Consider the following 18,041-nt stretch of genomic DNA (forward strand, 5'->3'; position numbering starts at 1 on the left):
GCTCTTGTTTGAGTTTGAATTTTGAATTCGTGTGTGGTTGCGTTAATGGACAGGTAGGATTGTGGAGAACTGCAATTTGCGAATTCCGGGGTACAAACGGCTGGAAAAACCAACGGTTAGATTAAGCCATTGAGTATCAAATTTCTCAATTAAGGAAATACTTCTGTATTCTTACACAAAAAAAAAAAAAAAAAAGAAAAGAAATCCTTTTGAGTTGTTTGGAGAAAGCGCAAAAGGGACATCAAATTGGTGGGATTGTTGCCAGAAAAAGGGAAATACATTTGAATTATTTCAAAAACAAAAAAGGAAATACTTTTGAATTCGAAATATTCCGTGAAAAAGATCCAAACATATTAAAATTAAGGGATAATTTTAGAAACCTCCTTTGAGATTTTTAACAATTTCATTTAGCTCCCTCGAGTTTTTAAAAAGTACACATATCTCCCTTGTCATTAAAAATGACATTACCACCTTTAAATATTTTAATGAAATTCCCTTGTTTGGTATACTTATACTTAGATTGACTTTTACAATTGTGTTTTTCATCTTTTTCCTTCTTATTCCCTTTTTTTAAAAAAAAAATTTTGCCAATAAAACTGTAGAACTACCATTATTACATCTAGTTTCTATTGTAACCAAATGTCGAATTAGTAATTTTTTGATGAGTTAATTCATATGTAATCCAATATTTTTGCTAATCTTTGTTTTCTATTTTTCAGTATTAAAATTAACAATCAATCAAAAAGAAATGACTCAAAACTACTACTAAATTATGATCATCTCACCACTCGAAAAAATTCATAAACTTTAAATGAATTATTTCAACATTTTCTTTTGGATCTTATAAATTTAATCCATAATAAATACCACCAAAAGTATCTTATCATAGTGATAAAATTATTATTATTGTTGTTGTTTATCAAATACTAGTAGGTATGAACATGAAAAATTTAGCACATTTTTCTTATAATTATACTAGATAATCTTATAATTGTATAAAAAAATAAATTAAAACTCATTACATAAAGGCATTTTTGGATATTCATTTAAAATTTTGACTAAGTCAATATTATTTTAAGATTTTGTTTCTAAAACTCTCAAATTAAGGGAGGTAAGTGTAATTTTTGAAACAGTCGGGGAGCTCAGTCAAATTATCCCTAAAATTAATGTTTCTTTTCTGGAAAAGTAACCTTTATTTTCATTTGAAAAGTTACACACAGTCTGGCATCCATAACCGGACACGCAGAGCCGATGCAACTGACCTCCGAAATAAAAGTGGCTTCCTATGTGGCAGAGGTCCGCAGGCTCAATCTACTTTCATAATAAGCAGTTTATTAAAATTTCTAAAGCAATTTATCGTAACTGCGCTAAAGATGAGGAAGGGAGACAAATATTAAAACAAAAATTTCTTTCTTTTTTGGAGAGCAGGGGCCATGAATATGACCCGGTTACATGATTGGTAAGAGAAACCACCACCATAACAAAAAAGTAAGGAATGAGAGACGCAAGTAATTGATTTTCCAACTCCCTTCATATATACATATATATATAGACGTAAAAGGTTACATTACACAAGAAGACCAATAATTTGTTTCTCTGGGTAAGATACAAAAGACAGCACGAATACGTGAACGTGAAGCCGTCCTATGGATTTACTTTCGGGGGTTTTTTTTTGGTTGTCCGGGAGGAGGGAGGGGGTGGGGGGTTTACTACCAAACTCAAAAAGAAGCGCAGCCGCATTGAAAGCTTGTAAGCGACTAAAAATCTAGAAGCCATCATGGGAATCTGAGAATGCCAGCAACTGTTGGAAAGACTTGGAACATGTCCACTTGGATTTTGATAGCTTCGTGCAACTCAGAAATTTACCAACCGCTCGGCACTCCAAAAGCACAAGGAAGCATTCCTACAACAATCATACAGAAAGCAAACAAGGTACCGCACACTCCAGTGTGCATTATTAGCAATGCAGAAATTAAATCCCTAATATGCAAAATTCGGAAACCTCCCCCTGAGTTGCACCAAATTGGTTGGCCACTCCATATTTTATCACATCTCTATTGCTCGATATGTAATCACAAAAAAAAAAAGAAAAAAAGCTTTTCCGAGGGACTTCAAAAATTGCAGAAAGTACCACTGCTTGGTGTGAGCCCGCCCAATACCCATGAAAGAATATTAGAAAGTATCAAAGGAAGTTGCTAGATCATCTACCTTGGAAGGCATAGAAATGATTGTCTCCAGGCTTTAACTTTCAGTTTAAAGAATGTGTTAAATTAGCAGCACTTGCAACAGAAAAAATTTCAAGCAAGGGGTCATAGGTCATTTTAGGATTTCAATAAGAATAATCCTGCATTAAGGAGGGCGATATTGAAAATCAACCCCCGATCATTAAATCATGAATTCAGCTATCTTGGTCCAAAATAAAATACTTCATACTACCCTAGGATTCCAGTATTACAGCACAAGCTGGCCCCTGCCAACTTGAAACACAAAACCTCGAAATATATTGTGAATCTGTACGGGCATGTTTGCGTCTTTGTGCAAATATACACTTCTGATCTTATACTATGATATGATATCCCAAAAATTGTATGAAGCTATTATCCAAAAAGACGGTGCAAAATGATGAAAATTATAACAAGCTACACAAAAAATGCACCAGCAGTACAATGTTTAAGTGTGCAAGCTTTTGCGCTCTCATTATCACTAAAATCAGCTAGTGTCAATCTCTCAATTCCTTCTCATTACTGCACTCTCAAAAAATTTTCCATCCATTTTGCTTTTCTTCTTCTTCAACAGTTGAACTTACTATCCTCTATGAACCCATCAAGCAGAGTACGATTGAGGTACAACAGATTTGGATCTATTAATTGTCAGAAGATAAACTTTCCATGCAATTCCCAAAAGAAATTGCAGATAAATTGAACTTGTTGTCGACTTTTTTTAAGAATCCCATTACTAACAATCTACTAGGTCATTCCACTTCATTGTGCCATACAAGTAGCCATAGGAGAGAAGCTGAGTTCACTTGCAACAGTGTAGAGAAGGAAAAAACAAACTGGGAAAGGCAAACCTGCCTTTCTGCAAATTTTCAATAAAGATTACAACAAATCTTTTGACCATTCCATTAAATATTCTTTGTGGCTCGAAATCCATGTATACAACTCTAACCCAAAAACAGGTACAACGTCAAAGTTTCACCAGATCACAGGCAGCATTAAACTTCAAGTAGCCACTGGCAGAGTCGAGCTAATGAAGTATGAGTTTTGAATACGTGGCAAAATCATAACCTACATCTCTCATTTCTAACAAGGCCATTTCCAATAGTTATGCTCCTTATAGCAGATATTCTTACCTTTCCATTTGGTCCACTTCACAAAATCACGTTCACTTTTAATGTAGGAATTCTCAATACCGACAGTAACTGAAACAGCTAGCAAACAAAAATACGAGCAGCATCAATTATTCTTTCTTAAACCTTTAAATTTCACCTTTCAGTATTCCGTGGCTATGACTGATAGCCAGGAACTGATCAGTTTTTCGTGTTTCTTTTTTTTCCCACTATAGCATCAGATTTGAAAATAGCTACAAGCAGTACAAGCATCCACAACCATAAAAAATCTTTAATATGTAAAAGTTCCAAAAGATCCTAGTTAGAAAAAACTTCAGACAGCACCAATCTAAACGTGAAACTTCCATACCCTTCAATACCACAACTCAACCCACTATTCTCAACCTAATTTGTCACTGTTTGATATATGCTAAAACAAAAATTCGAATTGTATGTTCATCTCATACATTCATTATCAAAACAGTCCTGCAAGTTCCTTTGGACGATTCACTCATCAGCACAGTTGCAAAAGTAATAATAGCATTAAATTAGATGAAGAGCTTCTATAATATATTATTTTATATTACCAAGGATAGGATGCCGAGTGATTTTGTTTCAGTTTAAATGGTATGGAGAAAAGAGACAAGCATACTTTTGGAGGACAGAGACCCTCTTTTCTAAATATTTGAATAGAAGCAAAACAATAAAAGACGTGAAATTGGGAGAAAAAAAAAAGCCTCAGATAGTTCTTCCTTTTTCAAGTAAGAAAGCAAAGCTTATATCTCCCTAGAATCAATGAAGATCATAAAATCTTCAGCAGGTTACAACTTTCCTAATAATTAATGAAGTCAGGGAAGCATATCCCATTTTGATTTTTAGAGGATTTCTAAGGTCAATAAGTAACATGCAGTAGTAATTTCCAAAAAGTGGTAATCATTTAAATCTTCCACCAATACAATTTCAGCATCTAAAATGTCAAAAAGCTGATAGCGGTGCCAAATTTAAGCTAACCAATTAATTACACACACTATACCCAAAGATTGTTTTACTGTTTCCTATTAAAGAATCAGGCGCAGTCTATAAAACTGGGTAGACACAGCAGAATAGTGAACTCACTAATTCAAGTTGTTCAATTATGCAAACTATCCAAAGTTAATTAGCCACAGAATGTCTAGCTATAAAAGATTGCTTTACTTGATTTTATTACAGCATTTCCCCACTTGAAGTGAAGTCCATTCTTGGATAGTCAACAAAAAGTAGCAAAAAGACTTCAATGCTCAGAACCAAACCCTCTATACAAAAAGAAACTCATATTGGACCAGCTTATTTCACTAAGAACAATTACTGATTACCAAAGGCGACCCAAAATTTTCTGAAAATTGCAAAAAGACATATTCTGCTAAATCTGCTCACCCACATTTTCAAGAATTGCCTATTCCCAGCTGCAAGAACATACAAAGCAGATCCATGGAAGTTTGAAACATTTTATTAACCAAAATCTACTTTCAAATTTTGTTGCAGAATACCGTCAAAAACAAGCTAATGGAATCACAGTGTGTGTCGCCAGACAAAACAATTGGAGATACAAGCCACAATTAAGCTTTTAGGGAAAAATTTTGGAGGCACCAAGCAATGTAACAAAAACTCCACAACATGAGAAATACCTCAAACCTGGAAACCCCAATGGAGAAGCAGTAATCGATGCCCAAGATCCATTAAAGAAAGCTCATCCCGTAGCTTCACTTTAAGCCCCAACTTTTTATGACAAAGAAAATGCATAGAACATAAGAGTTTCTCCAAATGACATCAAGATATAAGTACAAAAGTTGAAGGTTTCACCATCTGCACTATACGCTGAATATAATAGAACAGAAGCCTATTATGTGTTTTAATCATAATTTTCTTTTTACAAAATTCATACAAACTATGGTATATATGCTGTCTCAGTGAAAGGGCGTACAAGGAAGTTAAGGTTGCAAATGCCTCACCAGACAGTGTGTAGTCACATAGACATGCAACATAATTATTACTTTTTTTGGTTTCTTCACTAGCCTCGTAGATATGCAATATAATTATTTTCCTCCATCTTAACAGGGCCAAGGCAGTACAGAATTAAAAGTACCCTTTGTAAATAAAAAGAATGTCCCAAACTGTTTACGTCCCGTGTTGTGTCCCCAACTAGAAACCTTTTGCAATACAGAAACTATCACCCAATTCTATCTTGCCTTCTGCATGATAAAAACGTTTTCTTTTTTTTTAAGAATACCTAAAGTTAGACATTACCAGCCACATGAAGACGAACTGTACACTTAAGTCATTGCCCGATAAAGCTCAACTCAAGACCTACTGTACCCCATTCTCCACAATGGTAAATTAAAATACCAGCTTGAAGATTATAAAAGACTAAGAGAGATCGTCAGATTGGTATCTCATTAAATCCCTCACAGAAAACATGGGCCATACTAGGTAAGCAGCCATCACAGGTAGATAGAATGGTTGGGTCTTAATTAATGCTGACAGGTACATAATCCAATGCTGCCATTATTTCTGCCAGGTTAATCCTACTTATTGTCTTTAATTCTGATGGGTCCACAATCTTTAAGCACTCCCCTCACCACCCCCCCCCCCCGGGCAACAAAAAAAAGGGAAAAAAAATATTTGACTTCCTCAGAAACATCATAGAATATTGTACCTGACAAATTTTACGCATACATACCCAATACAATTTACATGGTAGAGAAAAGATTGCAATATTCTCTCTCAGTCAAATAAGGAATGAATTAAGTGCATTAATCAACATGCACGATGAAAGGCTAATCAAGGTGGATAATTCGAATTATGACCAAAAGGTACATGTTGGACTGTAGACCCAACACACGTGTAGAGAAGTGGTAATGAAATCTTTTTTCCCTTCAAATTGTTGTTCACATCATTACTGTTAATTGAAAAGTTATTACTGTTATTTTATTTCCTTCGTTTATTAGTCCTTTTTGGTAAATGCTCAAACTTATATGCCAGTTTCCTTCCAAAGTATCTATACTTACTCCACTCTTGACATGCAATCGTCCCGTGTGCTCACAATGGAATAAATTCTTAAAACAGACTTCAATGTCTCGAGGGAGGGCTCACGTGGAATTAAGGTCCTAACAACTACTTTACCATCGATTTGCCGGTGCAAAAGATTGTCTTAAATCGTCCACTTTTCTGGAACTTGAATAGCAAAAGCTTTAGAATCTTCTTCTTAAAAGTTGTCAAGAAGAAACTTGAAATAGCACTAGCGAGGTAGCAATTGAACCAGAAACACAACTCAAAAAAAAAAGAAACACAAATAGATAAACTTTTTGTGTTGTTAAAATCCTTACCATCAGAAAAAAGGCCCGTAAACCATTCTGCAGAACTGTCATCCTTTTTTCTCTTCTTCTTCTCCCAAAAAAGATATGTTGTATTGAAAAGATCTATTATAGGAAAAAAAATTCAACCACCAAAAGATAAAAGAACGGAGAAACTTTAGAACTTGACTTCATAAATTAACAAAAAAGAAAAAGAAAAAAAGAGATACTGCTATAGGATAGAGAATGAGACCTTTATAGAAAAGAAAATAAAAAAGATTATTAAACTAATGAAATTCTAATAGCGCCGTACTGAACAAGTCATCTCTCCAGGTAAGATCAGATTATAACTTTGACATATGATGGCCTGGCCATTCTATAAATCTATATCATCTTCAAAGGGCTAGCAGATTTAATTAAAAAAGCAATTAGTAATTATGTCAATCTGAAAAGAATCTAAAACACAAAATACTAAACTAATCCCAAGACAGGTATCATATGCCAGGAATTATACCAACACTGCATGGTTGTCACATGTTGGGCTTTGACAATAATCACAGATGAAAATAGTTTGTCAATCTATACTATAATAAAAAAATTTTGGAAGAAGTTCGCCAGATATTCTTGCACCCTTGGATACAGGTGGAACGTACGTAGGCAGATTAGTGTGCTAAATGGTTTAAACCTTCCAGAAGTCTATGATATCCTCTCTATTGAGCTTATAGTATTCCATTGCCAGATATCCTTCATTTATTTCACAGGGGTCAAAATTTGTTGAGTTTGTTACAGATTATCATGTTCCAAAAATAAATTTGCTCCATTATTAACTTTATAAACAAATTGTTCTAAAATAGCTTAAATCAATCACCATCTTTTAAATTTGATTACCTGACATCTATCACACTACTTAGGGTAGCTAAAATCTTATGAATGTGTGGTTGGTCCCCATGCTTAAAACTTTTTCTATAAAAGAGCTATTGTGCAAGGCAACTAGAAATTGATTAGCTTGATGCCCCTTGTAACAGGAAATAAGGCAATGATACAGGAACGTATTAGCAAATTCAAAAACCAATATAAGAAGTCTGTTTCACTTAAAGCATTTTTCATCGGAAAAGGGTATCTTAAAAGAAGTTGGAACCTCCATGATCTGAATATGCCACGTGATGATTAGCATTTTAACCATGTCTGAAATTGTGTAGTTATCATGTTTGACATGATCCTGAGCCAGAACCATTGGTATACCTTAGACCAAGGATCCTCCATTATTCACTCTAATGCACATCCTTAGTTTGGTGCAAATATGTGCATTCAATTAAATGTGATCAATCAACCAATTATACTTGCTAGTCATCGTAATTGCATTTAAACGGAGAAATGCTGCCTAGCCACAAAAATTAGCCAATGTAAACTTCTTTAAGTTTAATGGAGCTTTCTCAATAATTAGTATACTTTCATTTGTACTCCGCATCTTTTGCAGCGGTTCTTTTATCAAAGTGAGACTAAATTTACCGAGCAGAAGAAGACAAATAAAAGCAAAAGTTCAAACAACCAAAATTCCCAGTTGCTCTCCATCATGTTTCAGCCAATATTTCTAAGAGAGTCTGCATCCACTTAAATGTAATCCTTCCTCAAGCTATTGGGTACAATATTATTCAAGTGCTGCATAAATTTCAGAACAGCATGACCTATATGAGAACACATTTAGTTGCTACATGACTCTGCCTATCAAAATGGCTTGGCATCTCTTCCCTTTCTGGCTTATTTAATTTCTCAAAACCATAGAAGGGCTCCTCTAGTGCTTAGGATTTCATCTAAAATTGGTTATATTGACCAAAAAATCTTCAAAGATGTTCTTGTAATGTTTCTAAATTTCTCAACTTCAGATCGAGTCACTATACCAGCAGCAACATTATCATTATCATGCAATACATTAATCCAGTCCATGGGGTAGATATATATTTCATTTCCCAGCCAAAACATTAATAATGTTCCACTGCAATATTAAGAGCTCTGTAACCCAAGAGAAAAGTCGGACGGAACTGAATCCACGACTGTAAGATTTATGGTGGAACCTCAAATGCACCTAGAATACCCTCTCTAGGTATTGTTAATTTAACCAGTATGACAGTTTTACAGTTTCTTAAACTTCTTTTATAAGTTGCAAATTCTTAATCTTAACTAGAAAGATCAGTATTTCACCAACATAACCATAAACCACTGAAAGACATGAAAATACATCTCATTCTGACATATTGCACATATATTGTGGTTATTTGCACACAAAAGAGCAACAGCTCTAAGTTATAGAATTTCCCTTCCCCTGATTTAAAAGCTAAATACTGAAAAGAATGACCAGACACACTACCAACGTCAGGAAAAAGTATGAAGGAGAATGCAAAGCATTAAATGAAAAGGAAGAAAAAAGAGCAACTGTAAACCTCAGACAGGTTGAGATAGAGTTGAACAAAATCGAAGTACGAATCATCTAGGAACTAAATAGCAAGCGAAACTAAGGCGGAAAAAACAAAGAGTGGAGGTTAGAGAGGATCATCTAACAGGCTGACATGTATCAAAAAGGCATTTTTACTGTTGTTATGACTGACAAAAAGGACACGTATCTTCATAATTATACAAGACTTCTAATGATTGAAGTAGCCAATAGTGATTTTTCATAGTTATATAAGACTTCTAAAGTCCAATTAGTTGAAGTAGCCAATAGTGATTTTTATAGTACCAAACACCAAGAGAAAGCCTAAAGAGAACAACTGCCTGCAAAAGAACTAGCTCAAAAACTAAAAAATTAGAAGAACGAGAGAATTATTTTAATGAGCTGCCAACTGTATTCATCAACACATGATACATTTTTTCTTATCCAAAATCTCTATCAGTTAAGACAGAATTAAAAATTAATATTTCATTTGCAAGGTGCTAAAAAAGGGAGTTCCATCTTCAGCATTACAATATCGAACAAAGGTACCGATGTCCCAAGAGATCAATATAACCATTTACAGCACCCCTAGCAGGAAGCTCAACAACAGTTACAGTAACCATGGAAAGACATAAACATAGGCTCCAAATGTCACTACTGCTGGAAGGATATAAGTAGACAAAGACTACCTAGACAGAGTTAAATACCCAAACCATGCAGGAAATAAAATTAACTACCATAACTGCTTTCGGATCCAAAATATGAAAAAACTATCTCCAGTAACAAAGCATAAACTCAAGGTGCCAAACTTATATAAACCATTCCATAACCAGAAATAAAACAAAGAAAGATGTATCACCTAGATTGCTACACACTAATTTCGTTCAAGAAAGCTACAACTCAAGACTCCCACATCCCACATACCAATGGGAGGCTGGGTTTCAAGGCTTCTTGCCACGACCCTCTTGACCAATGTTTCTTTTCTTGTTTCCCAATTCACGTCCACCACGATCATTTGAAGCCCTACAAGATTAAACAAAAAGTAAAAAAATTTCTTATTCCACATCCAGCACCATTACATTTTTATACTAGTTTACTCACTTAAATTTCTTCTTATTCTGCAGCTTGATGCTCATAACCATGTCGAGAGACATCTTCTGGTGCTCTCTTGATTGTGAATGCCTGTCTAAGCCTTCCACAGTTTCACAATCCACTTTGCATATGCGACACCATCCCATGCTCATATTTTTCCTCTTTCTTGAGTTATCAAAGGTACTCATGTTGCCCTGAAAAACCAAGTCATAGCGCTCAACAAAGCCAGAGGCATAGTGTAGTACTCTTCTACCATTACTTTCCAAACAAAACCAATATACTAAGAGCAAAAAGATCAGCCTTGGGAAAATAATACACAGAGACTTACAGCATAAGGCCCATCACTTGGAAATCCCTGGAGTGAAAAACTGCCCCTAGAACCAGGCTCACCAAGTTGTTGACCACCTGGTTTATCTCCTGCAAATGGTTCGCCATACTGGAAGTTATGCGGGAGATTTGTGGGCCCAGAAATCTCTCCCATCTGAGCGTGACCAGGAAAGGGACCAAAATTACTTGTTGAATTCCCAGGACCCAAAAGCTCACCCCTCCGGAAATGGCTAGGTGGGATATCTTGACCAAACAGATCAGTTCTCCTGATATGATCTTGAGGACCGGGAACCCTATGCTCACCATATCTCAAAGCCTCTGGACCTTCATGGTCACCTCTTTGCTGATAACCTGGCAGAGGGAGAAATCTGGTTTCAAGAATTGGATTACCTTGAGGATCTAAAGGCAGATTCCTTCTGGATCCTTCACCATGTGAGTGTGCTTTCATGCCGAGGTATTCCCTATCAGGACTTCTCGGAACCAAATGTTCCACATCATGCCTAGCCATTCCAGGACCTGGGCCAATAGCATATCAATTAGTATAACCAGTTTCCACCCTTCTTCAGTAATTATATCATGAAAGGAAACAGTATTCTGTGTATATCACCAAAAAAATCCATACCACCAGAAGGATGAAATGGAGGCAGCATTCTAGACGCAGGCCCACCTCCAGCGGAATCCAATGTTGGCCGAGCATCATAGTTCAACCCATGAGGTGCCCTGTCAAGTGGCCTTGATCCTGCATTGATACCATAACCATCAAGAGTCGCAATAAGCAGAAAAGCCAAGACACCCAAGCCAAATGAATCTACGAATGAAAAGGTAGCAAAATAATGCACCTAGATCCCGAGGCCAAGTAGGTTCCCTTGTAAAAGGGTTCAAATGCTCCCCAGGCAAAGCCTTGAACCTGTCATCCTGTGACCCAAGTGAAGATTCTTCAAGCCCCAGCTTTCCATTCATCCGCAAAGCATTTGGTTCAACTCCAGAAGGATGCCCTAGAGGACCTCTCTCAAAAGATCCAGGTATCTTTGTGTGTTCTCCATCAAAGTGGCTCTGCCTCTGCTTCGGTAACATTTCAGTTTCTGCTGGACCATGCTGAGGGGCTCTTCCCATTATCCCACCTCGAGGATCAGCTGAACCAGGAGGTAAAGCAGTCAAGGCAGGCCCCTGAGGAGGACCAAAAGGAACAGGTGCCCTACCAAATGTGGCTGTGGAACCTAAAGCAGGGATCCCTCCAGGGAGTACATCATGAGGTTGTCTAAGCAATGGTGACTGGAATTGCTCATTTGAGTTCAACGGTTGCCTAGGTTGAGGCAAAAGTCCAGATCCTTGAGGCCTCCCCGGCATAGCTGGATATCCAGGAAGTTGTGTACGAGATGGAGGTCCAACCGGAGGTCCCGATTGCAACATCGGAGGTCCAGCAGACTTTTGCTGATTAACAGGCCCAGTACTAGCCTGCAAGCTCTCATCCCCAGCTTTTACAAATATTGCCTTCTGATCCTTGTGAGGTTCTACATCATCAGTCCGGACATCACCTATAGTATCTCGCTGTTTTGCTACTTCATTTGACTTTACATCAGAAGAATGCTCTAAGGAGTACCCAATACGCTCTTCCTTCAAAGGTAACTTGGTTAAAGGCTGACCAGAACCATCTATTCCTCCATGTAATTCACTGCCAGTATCCCTGACAAGAGATTCACTCTTTCTAGAATTTTCAGTGCTTTCTCTGGCTGCATCTTGCTCATAACTTATCCCTACATCAGATTTCAGAGGCTTCATTTCAACAGAATCAACTCTAGAAGCATTTGCAACCTTTTCAGCATCATTCTGAGAAGGCAACCCTGCTTCAAACACAACATTTGTTTTATCAGAAACACCGTCACCCTGCCTCAGCAGCACTCCGGATGTGGAAGTCATCCCAGACTGAAGAATTTGCTGATCAGAAGCTGTCAGCAGCTGGTTATTGATCTTATTTGCGTAATTCTGATTTGGAGATTGTTGGTACGGGCCAAATTGACCATGCCTGATTTGAGCTCCAGAAATAAAACCACTAGAAGACTGTTGAAAAGGCTGAGGCTGAGATGGTGCACCTTGATGTGGCATCAGAGGTCTTCCAACATAGTTATGAGGTTGCTGAGATTGTACACCAGGAGCATTTGCAACATTTTGCTGCAACTGGGGATAGGCATTAAAACTTTGCTGCATCATAGGAGGTGGGCCTTGTGGGCGTAGCTGAGACTGCTGTTGTACAAGATTGTGATGACTCAACTGACCCTGAGCAGAGTTAGAAAAAGGCTGTTGTTGTGCATATTGCTGAGGTAACCCCTGCTGATTTGAGTGAATAACAGGGTGCTGTTGATTAGGGTGGCTCAGCTGTGGAGCTTGAGGATGGAACTGCTGCTGCTGAGTAGTAGTCATGCTAGAAACTTGAACTTGAGATTGAAACTGAGCTTGTTGCTGATTAAGCACTGGAACCTGTGATGGAGGACGCATCAATGGTGGTTGGGGAAAAACCTGACCTTGTATTTGACCAGAGGGTAAAGAAACACTGGCAGGATGAGCAGGAATTGGTTGTTGCTGGAGGGGCTGAGGCTGCAAATAGGATTGATATCCAGAAACAGCATGCCCGGAGGAAGGCAAAGGCTGGGGCTGGGCACTTGGAACAGTAGGTTGATTGGGAAGTGAAGGCCGCAAATGTGGTTGAAGCTGTGGTTGGGGCTGGACTTGTGGTTGAGGTTGGGGCTGGAGCTGTGGATGTGGTTGAGATTGAGCTTGAGCTTGAGCTTGCGGCTGGGTCTGAGTCAGCATATGAGATTGGATATGAACCAGAGAAGGCTGTGGATGGTGCATTGGTAGATGTGGCTGCTGATATTGAGCCTGAACATGTTGTGGCTGAGGCTGCACAGGATGAGGTTGGGGCTGGGGCTGGGCCTGGGGCTGGTTATAATGCTGGGTTTGAGGAGCTGGAAGTCCAGGAATAGAGTTAGCCTGTGCTGGAATTTGAGCATGAGATTGCACAGCAGGGTGAAGTAACTGCTGTGGATTAGCTTGAACCTGGTTCTGACCCTGTGGGGCCAAAGGTTGAGAATGAATTAAGGTAGCCCCATGCGGTTGGACCTGTGCTTGAGTCTTTATTTGAGATTGGACGGGATGGGGTTGGGGTGGAGGTTGTGCTTGAGCCATAGGTTGCCCAGGATTCTGCGGTTGAGATTGTGTTTGAGGATGGACCTGTGGTTGGGAAGAGGATGGTGGCTGCACCTGGGCAGCAGCCTGAGCATAGACCTGAATCTGGGGTTGCTGCCCAAGTACCTGTGGGGGATACTGTTGAACAGCTAACTGCTGGTACGGATAATACTGTGTATAAGCCTGCTGATAGGGGTCATAACCAGCATACTGCTGGTAGTATTGCTGATATTGTTGCTGATACCATTGATCTGTAGTTGGCACAGTAGCTGGAGCCTGAGAGTTTGCATTTGCCTGCTGATTGGAGTTCTGTCCAGGAACCAAAGGTGGAGGAGCAATATGAGAGATTTGGGCCTTAGAAGTCGGTGCTCCAGCCTGGCTGGTAGCTTGATTTTGATTTGCAGCCCCAGTGGCAGCAGTCAAACCCGAGCTGGCAACAACCTGAGCAGCATCTGCCTGTTGCACTTGATACACACCCTACAAATACAATTAGAGCTAAGAGCTTTATACCTAATCAAAGAACAACAACAATTCTTCAAAGCATGTTAATAAGCATTTGCTACATGCACTCACAGGACAACTCTGGGCATGATCATGTACTTGACGATGCACAATTTGAACTCCACATCGGTTGCAGATGACCGGGGAACTCCCAAAGCTGCAGCCAGAACAATGCAGAGTACACTCAGACAGAGGACCCTCCCATGTGCATCCACTTCTGTGATACAGACAGCGTACTTTTACTTTGCCGATATTTTCAGCAAGTGCCTTGTCTGATTCAATGAGTAGCTGCCAGTAAACAAGTTTAGCACATTAGATAACTTCTAGTGAACAAGATTTCTCAAAACCTCAACTCTTGATAACTTGTGCTCACCTTAGAATCTGATTCCGTAACCAAATATCCATCATAGGGACAGGCACGGGTATTGTTGGCAACATGTGCCAAACAAGGCTTGCAATATAGATGGGTGCACTGCGACTGAAGTGCTTCATTTGGGTAAACAAGTGTACGACAAACAGGACAAAAGTACTCCCCAGGATACTTTTGAATGTCAATTATGCACTCAATATCGAAACCCATATCAAACCAAAACTACGTCGTCAGCTCCAGCTGTGCACCAATTCAGGGATCTCAATAAGTAAGAATCAGCTTCAGCAGAGGAAAATGAAGTATGTAGCATGCTTTCTCAAGCAATACACAAGGGTCAAGGGAGCATAATCACAAGAAAGACAACATGTCAGTCAACACGAGATATAATAAAGAACAACGTACTACAAGACTATTATTCAACATGTTAGCCTATACTAATGGATCTCGTTTTTTAACTATGCACCCCATACTGATGAATCTCATATTCACCATCCCATACAACAGATCAGCCAGCATTTGGTGAGATGCAAATCTCATACCAAGATAGCCCCTATACTGTTCAAGAACAAAAATAGTTTGGAAACACCAAGAAGGCTTTCCTCCAATTTCACAATCAAAACTCGTTCAAAAATAATTTCCGAAAATTAATATGTTTAGTCAATAAGGAATCCAATTTCAATCTCAAGAAAAAACTCACAGGAGCTATAATAATATAATCGATACATGCACGTTCTTATCTGACAGGGCAAATGTGGAGGCATACATGTATAAACACAATGAAAATAAATTTCCAGCTCTGTCCAGTGAAAGGATCTCTCAATGAAAGATTTTAGTGATGCTCATCGGAAATTGCAAAAGCTCTTTTACTCAAAAAAACAGAGAAACCAAGTATAATAAATTCTCGGATTTCAAAAGGACGCAAGCACAGTGATGATAAATTATCTCAAACAAACCCTCAATATTGACAATAAAGCCAAGTTCAATCCTCGTGCCATTTGGACACCTTACAATTACATTACCAAAATGAAATTGCTAGTAGGTTTCCTAAACACGCTTCGTCAAGAATGTGGACACTTAACATGATAAATGCGTATCATTGACACCCCGTAATATTAGATGGCAAGTATTGAAGAGCTTTTAATAGGAAAGGATCTGCAGCAATAAAGACCAGTCAATTTAGAATTAACTTCAGTGCGAAAAATCTAAATAGGAGAGTAGCAATTAGCAACAACGTTTAACATTCATGCAATAAAATCCTCAACAATTTAAAAGAAAAAACACCATAATTGTTATCCACCCTACATAACCCCAAAACATATTGCATGCAAAATGATCAAGGCACACATAAATGACCCCACAAACATTTCTACACATCACCAGGACATGAAAACACATTTTTAGTAAAAGATTTTGAAGAAACCCTAATAAGCAACAATTGCATAAACTTTCACCAGCCAAAACAAGAAAAATCCACTCTAAAAATACTTCTAGCACAATTCTCACCACCAAACCCAAAACAAATATCCTTCCATATCAATCAATACATTCTAAGAAGCCGTAATATCTACAAAGTGACATTTTCAATACCACACGACCCTCTCAAAGAAACCCTAATAATCAACATATGACATGAACTTCACCAGCTAAATGAGAAAAATCCTCTCGGAAAATACTTCAGCACAATATTCACCAACAAAACCCAAAAGAAATATCCTTCCATATCAATCAATACAACCTAACAAGCTGTAATTTTCTACAAAGTGACATTTTTACCAAAACCCTAACTTTCCATGCAATAAAAAAGGAGGTTAATAGTAGCTAAAGAAGAAACATTTCCACGCCAATATTTTTTCCATATCTTCCATGGGAGAGAAAATGAAAGTTCAACCATTAGACAAAGCAGTATAAAGCATTTTACAGGGAGAAAAATCTGATGAAGAAAAATTGAGACCTCAATGAAAATTAGCGAAAAACAGAGCCATATGTCTATTTAAAACACCAAATCATCTAATCCAGATTGACATAACACCCAACATTGATAAAAAGCACACACTAGCATAAGATGAACATGATTGCGATCATTTCCTCCCACGTACTTAAAACATGGAGATAGAGGTGAGAGGGAGAAGCGTGTATGTCTTTATATACGTGCATGCGTGTCTCTACACACACACACACATATATATACATATGCATATATATATCTCATTATGCGTTAGAGAGAGAGAGAGCGAAAGAGAGAGAGAGAGAGAGGATAAGAATTCTCACCTAAAATACCGAGCAACTGATAATTGTAAACCCTAAACATATAATGTAGAAATAACGGTTATATTAGAGATTTCACTAAAAATGCTCCAAACAGACTTCAGCCCCAGAAGAAACGCAGAAAAAAAAAGATACAAAACCATATAGTACAATGCAGTCTGGCTACGGCAAAATTGCTAACTTATAGCTAAAAATTAAAAAAAAAAAAAATTACAGCCAAAAATACAAAAGTTTCATAGAAAGAAAAATATGAACAACTGAACACATGCAGAATAAAATTGCATGCATTTTTTTCGTATAAAAAATATCCAAAAAAGATCAGAAATTTTTTACCTCTGAGACGAACACCGCTAAGCCGACGAGGATTGGAAACCCTAACCAGAAATCAGAACTCAAAGTTAGGGTTTCTTTAATAAATGAATTGATACGGTAGCTTACACAGGCAAGATAATCCTGGGCAGAGTTCCTAGAGCTATATATTTTTTATTTTTTTCCTTTGTTTATTAGAAAGGGATTTGAACGAGTGAGTGAGTGAGTGAACTAAGGTGGTGAAACACTAAGGCTTGAGGAACCTGAAATCCGAATGAAGGGAAGAGGCAAGTGGTCGTTTTATATGGGCGAAGTAACCGAGGGAAAGGAAAGCGCGTTGAGCGTTGCCCCTTTTCTTCTCTTTTGGGCCTGGATCGTTTAACAATTTAAAGACCCCCCATCCATGCATTTAAATTTGGAATTCGATGGATTTTTTTCTTCTTCTCTAATCACATGTGGATATCTCCTAAAAAAAGTGTCGATGGAAATCAAAATGTTTTCAAAACTTAAACATGTTTACTCGTGCCACAGATTTGGAAATTCATTTTACTTTCTCTATATATGTTTTATACAAATCCAATATAAATTTCAAATTTACTTTCTAGGTTTACGCTGGAGTTCGTTCACCGTAAAATATAGCAATAATTATTGCTCTTAAGTGTGATTGGTTATTTCTTCAATTAGTCAGAAAACTATATTTACTATTCGTCGATTCACTTATTGAAAGCCTGATACAAACTTATAATATATATTTTTTAAGAAATATTTACGTGATTTAACAAGTGTTTGTTCAATCTAACGTTAACATCTTACGTGAAAAAAACTAAGAATAATAATGTTTTTCTAACAATGTTAGATTTGTCCGTACAAGCTCTTCATAACTCCAACAGCAATATTACAAATCACATA

At 37.6% G+C, this 18,041-nt stretch overlaps 1 protein-coding gene across 8 annotated transcripts; it reads right to left on the reverse strand.

The window, feature by feature from the left end:
- Positions 1–1,512: 1,512 nt before the first annotated feature.
- Positions 1,513–17,488, reverse strand: LOC140004173 (uncharacterized). 8 transcript variants are annotated; one of them, XR_011819270.1, is made up of 11 exons: positions 17,157–17,403; positions 16,827–16,858; positions 14,562–14,873; positions 14,261–14,476; positions 11,344–14,164; positions 11,127–11,243; positions 10,506–11,020; positions 10,187–10,371; positions 10,010–10,108; positions 6,691–6,783; positions 4,793–5,083 (listed from the first exon to the last, which is right to left on the reverse strand). XR_011819270.1 is itself a non-coding variant. In XM_072060533.1 (9 exons), the coding sequence occupies exons 2-8, from the start codon at positions 14,766–14,768 to the stop codon at positions 10,027–10,029; spliced, it is 4,143 nt and encodes a 1,380-aa protein (XP_071916634.1). In that variant the 5' UTR covers positions 14,769–14,798; positions 17,157–17,404; the 3' UTR covers positions 4,943–5,083; positions 10,010–10,026. The 8 variants fall into 8 exon arrangements, 5 of the variants coding, with proteins under 5 accessions (XP_071916634.1, XP_071916632.1, XP_071916633.1 ...); XR_011819275.1 differs by lacking the exon at positions 16,827–16,858 and having other exon boundaries at positions 1,513–5,083; positions 17,157–17,370; XR_011819266.1 differs by lacking the exon at positions 16,827–16,858 and having other exon boundaries at positions 4,943–5,083; positions 14,562–14,798; positions 17,157–17,404.
- Positions 17,489–18,041: the final 553 nt, after the last annotated feature.

The sequence above is a fragment of the Coffea arabica genome, chromosome 1e (assembly GCF_036785885.1).
Source record: "Coffea arabica cultivar ET-39 chromosome 1e, Coffea Arabica ET-39 HiFi, whole genome shotgun sequence".
Lineage (NCBI taxonomy): Eukaryota > Viridiplantae > Streptophyta > Magnoliopsida > Gentianales > Rubiaceae > Coffea > Coffea arabica.

What these genes read in the sequence shown, in the direction of transcription:
- LOC140004173 (XM_072060533.1), bottom strand. Translation starts at nt 14,768, where the DNA reads ATGGGTTTCGATATTGAGTGCATAATTGACATTCAAAAGTATCCTGGG. An exon ending in CAAGTGATGGGCCTTATGCT is followed by an intron (nt 10,372 to 10,505) that starts GTAAGTCTCTGT and finishes TTGGTTTTTCAG; the next exon opens with GGCAACATGAGTACCTTTGA. An exon ending in CAGAATAAGAAGAAATTTAA is followed by an intron (nt 10,109 to 10,186) that starts GTGAGTAAACTA and finishes TTAATCTTGTAG; the next exon opens with GGCTTCAAATGATCGTGGTG.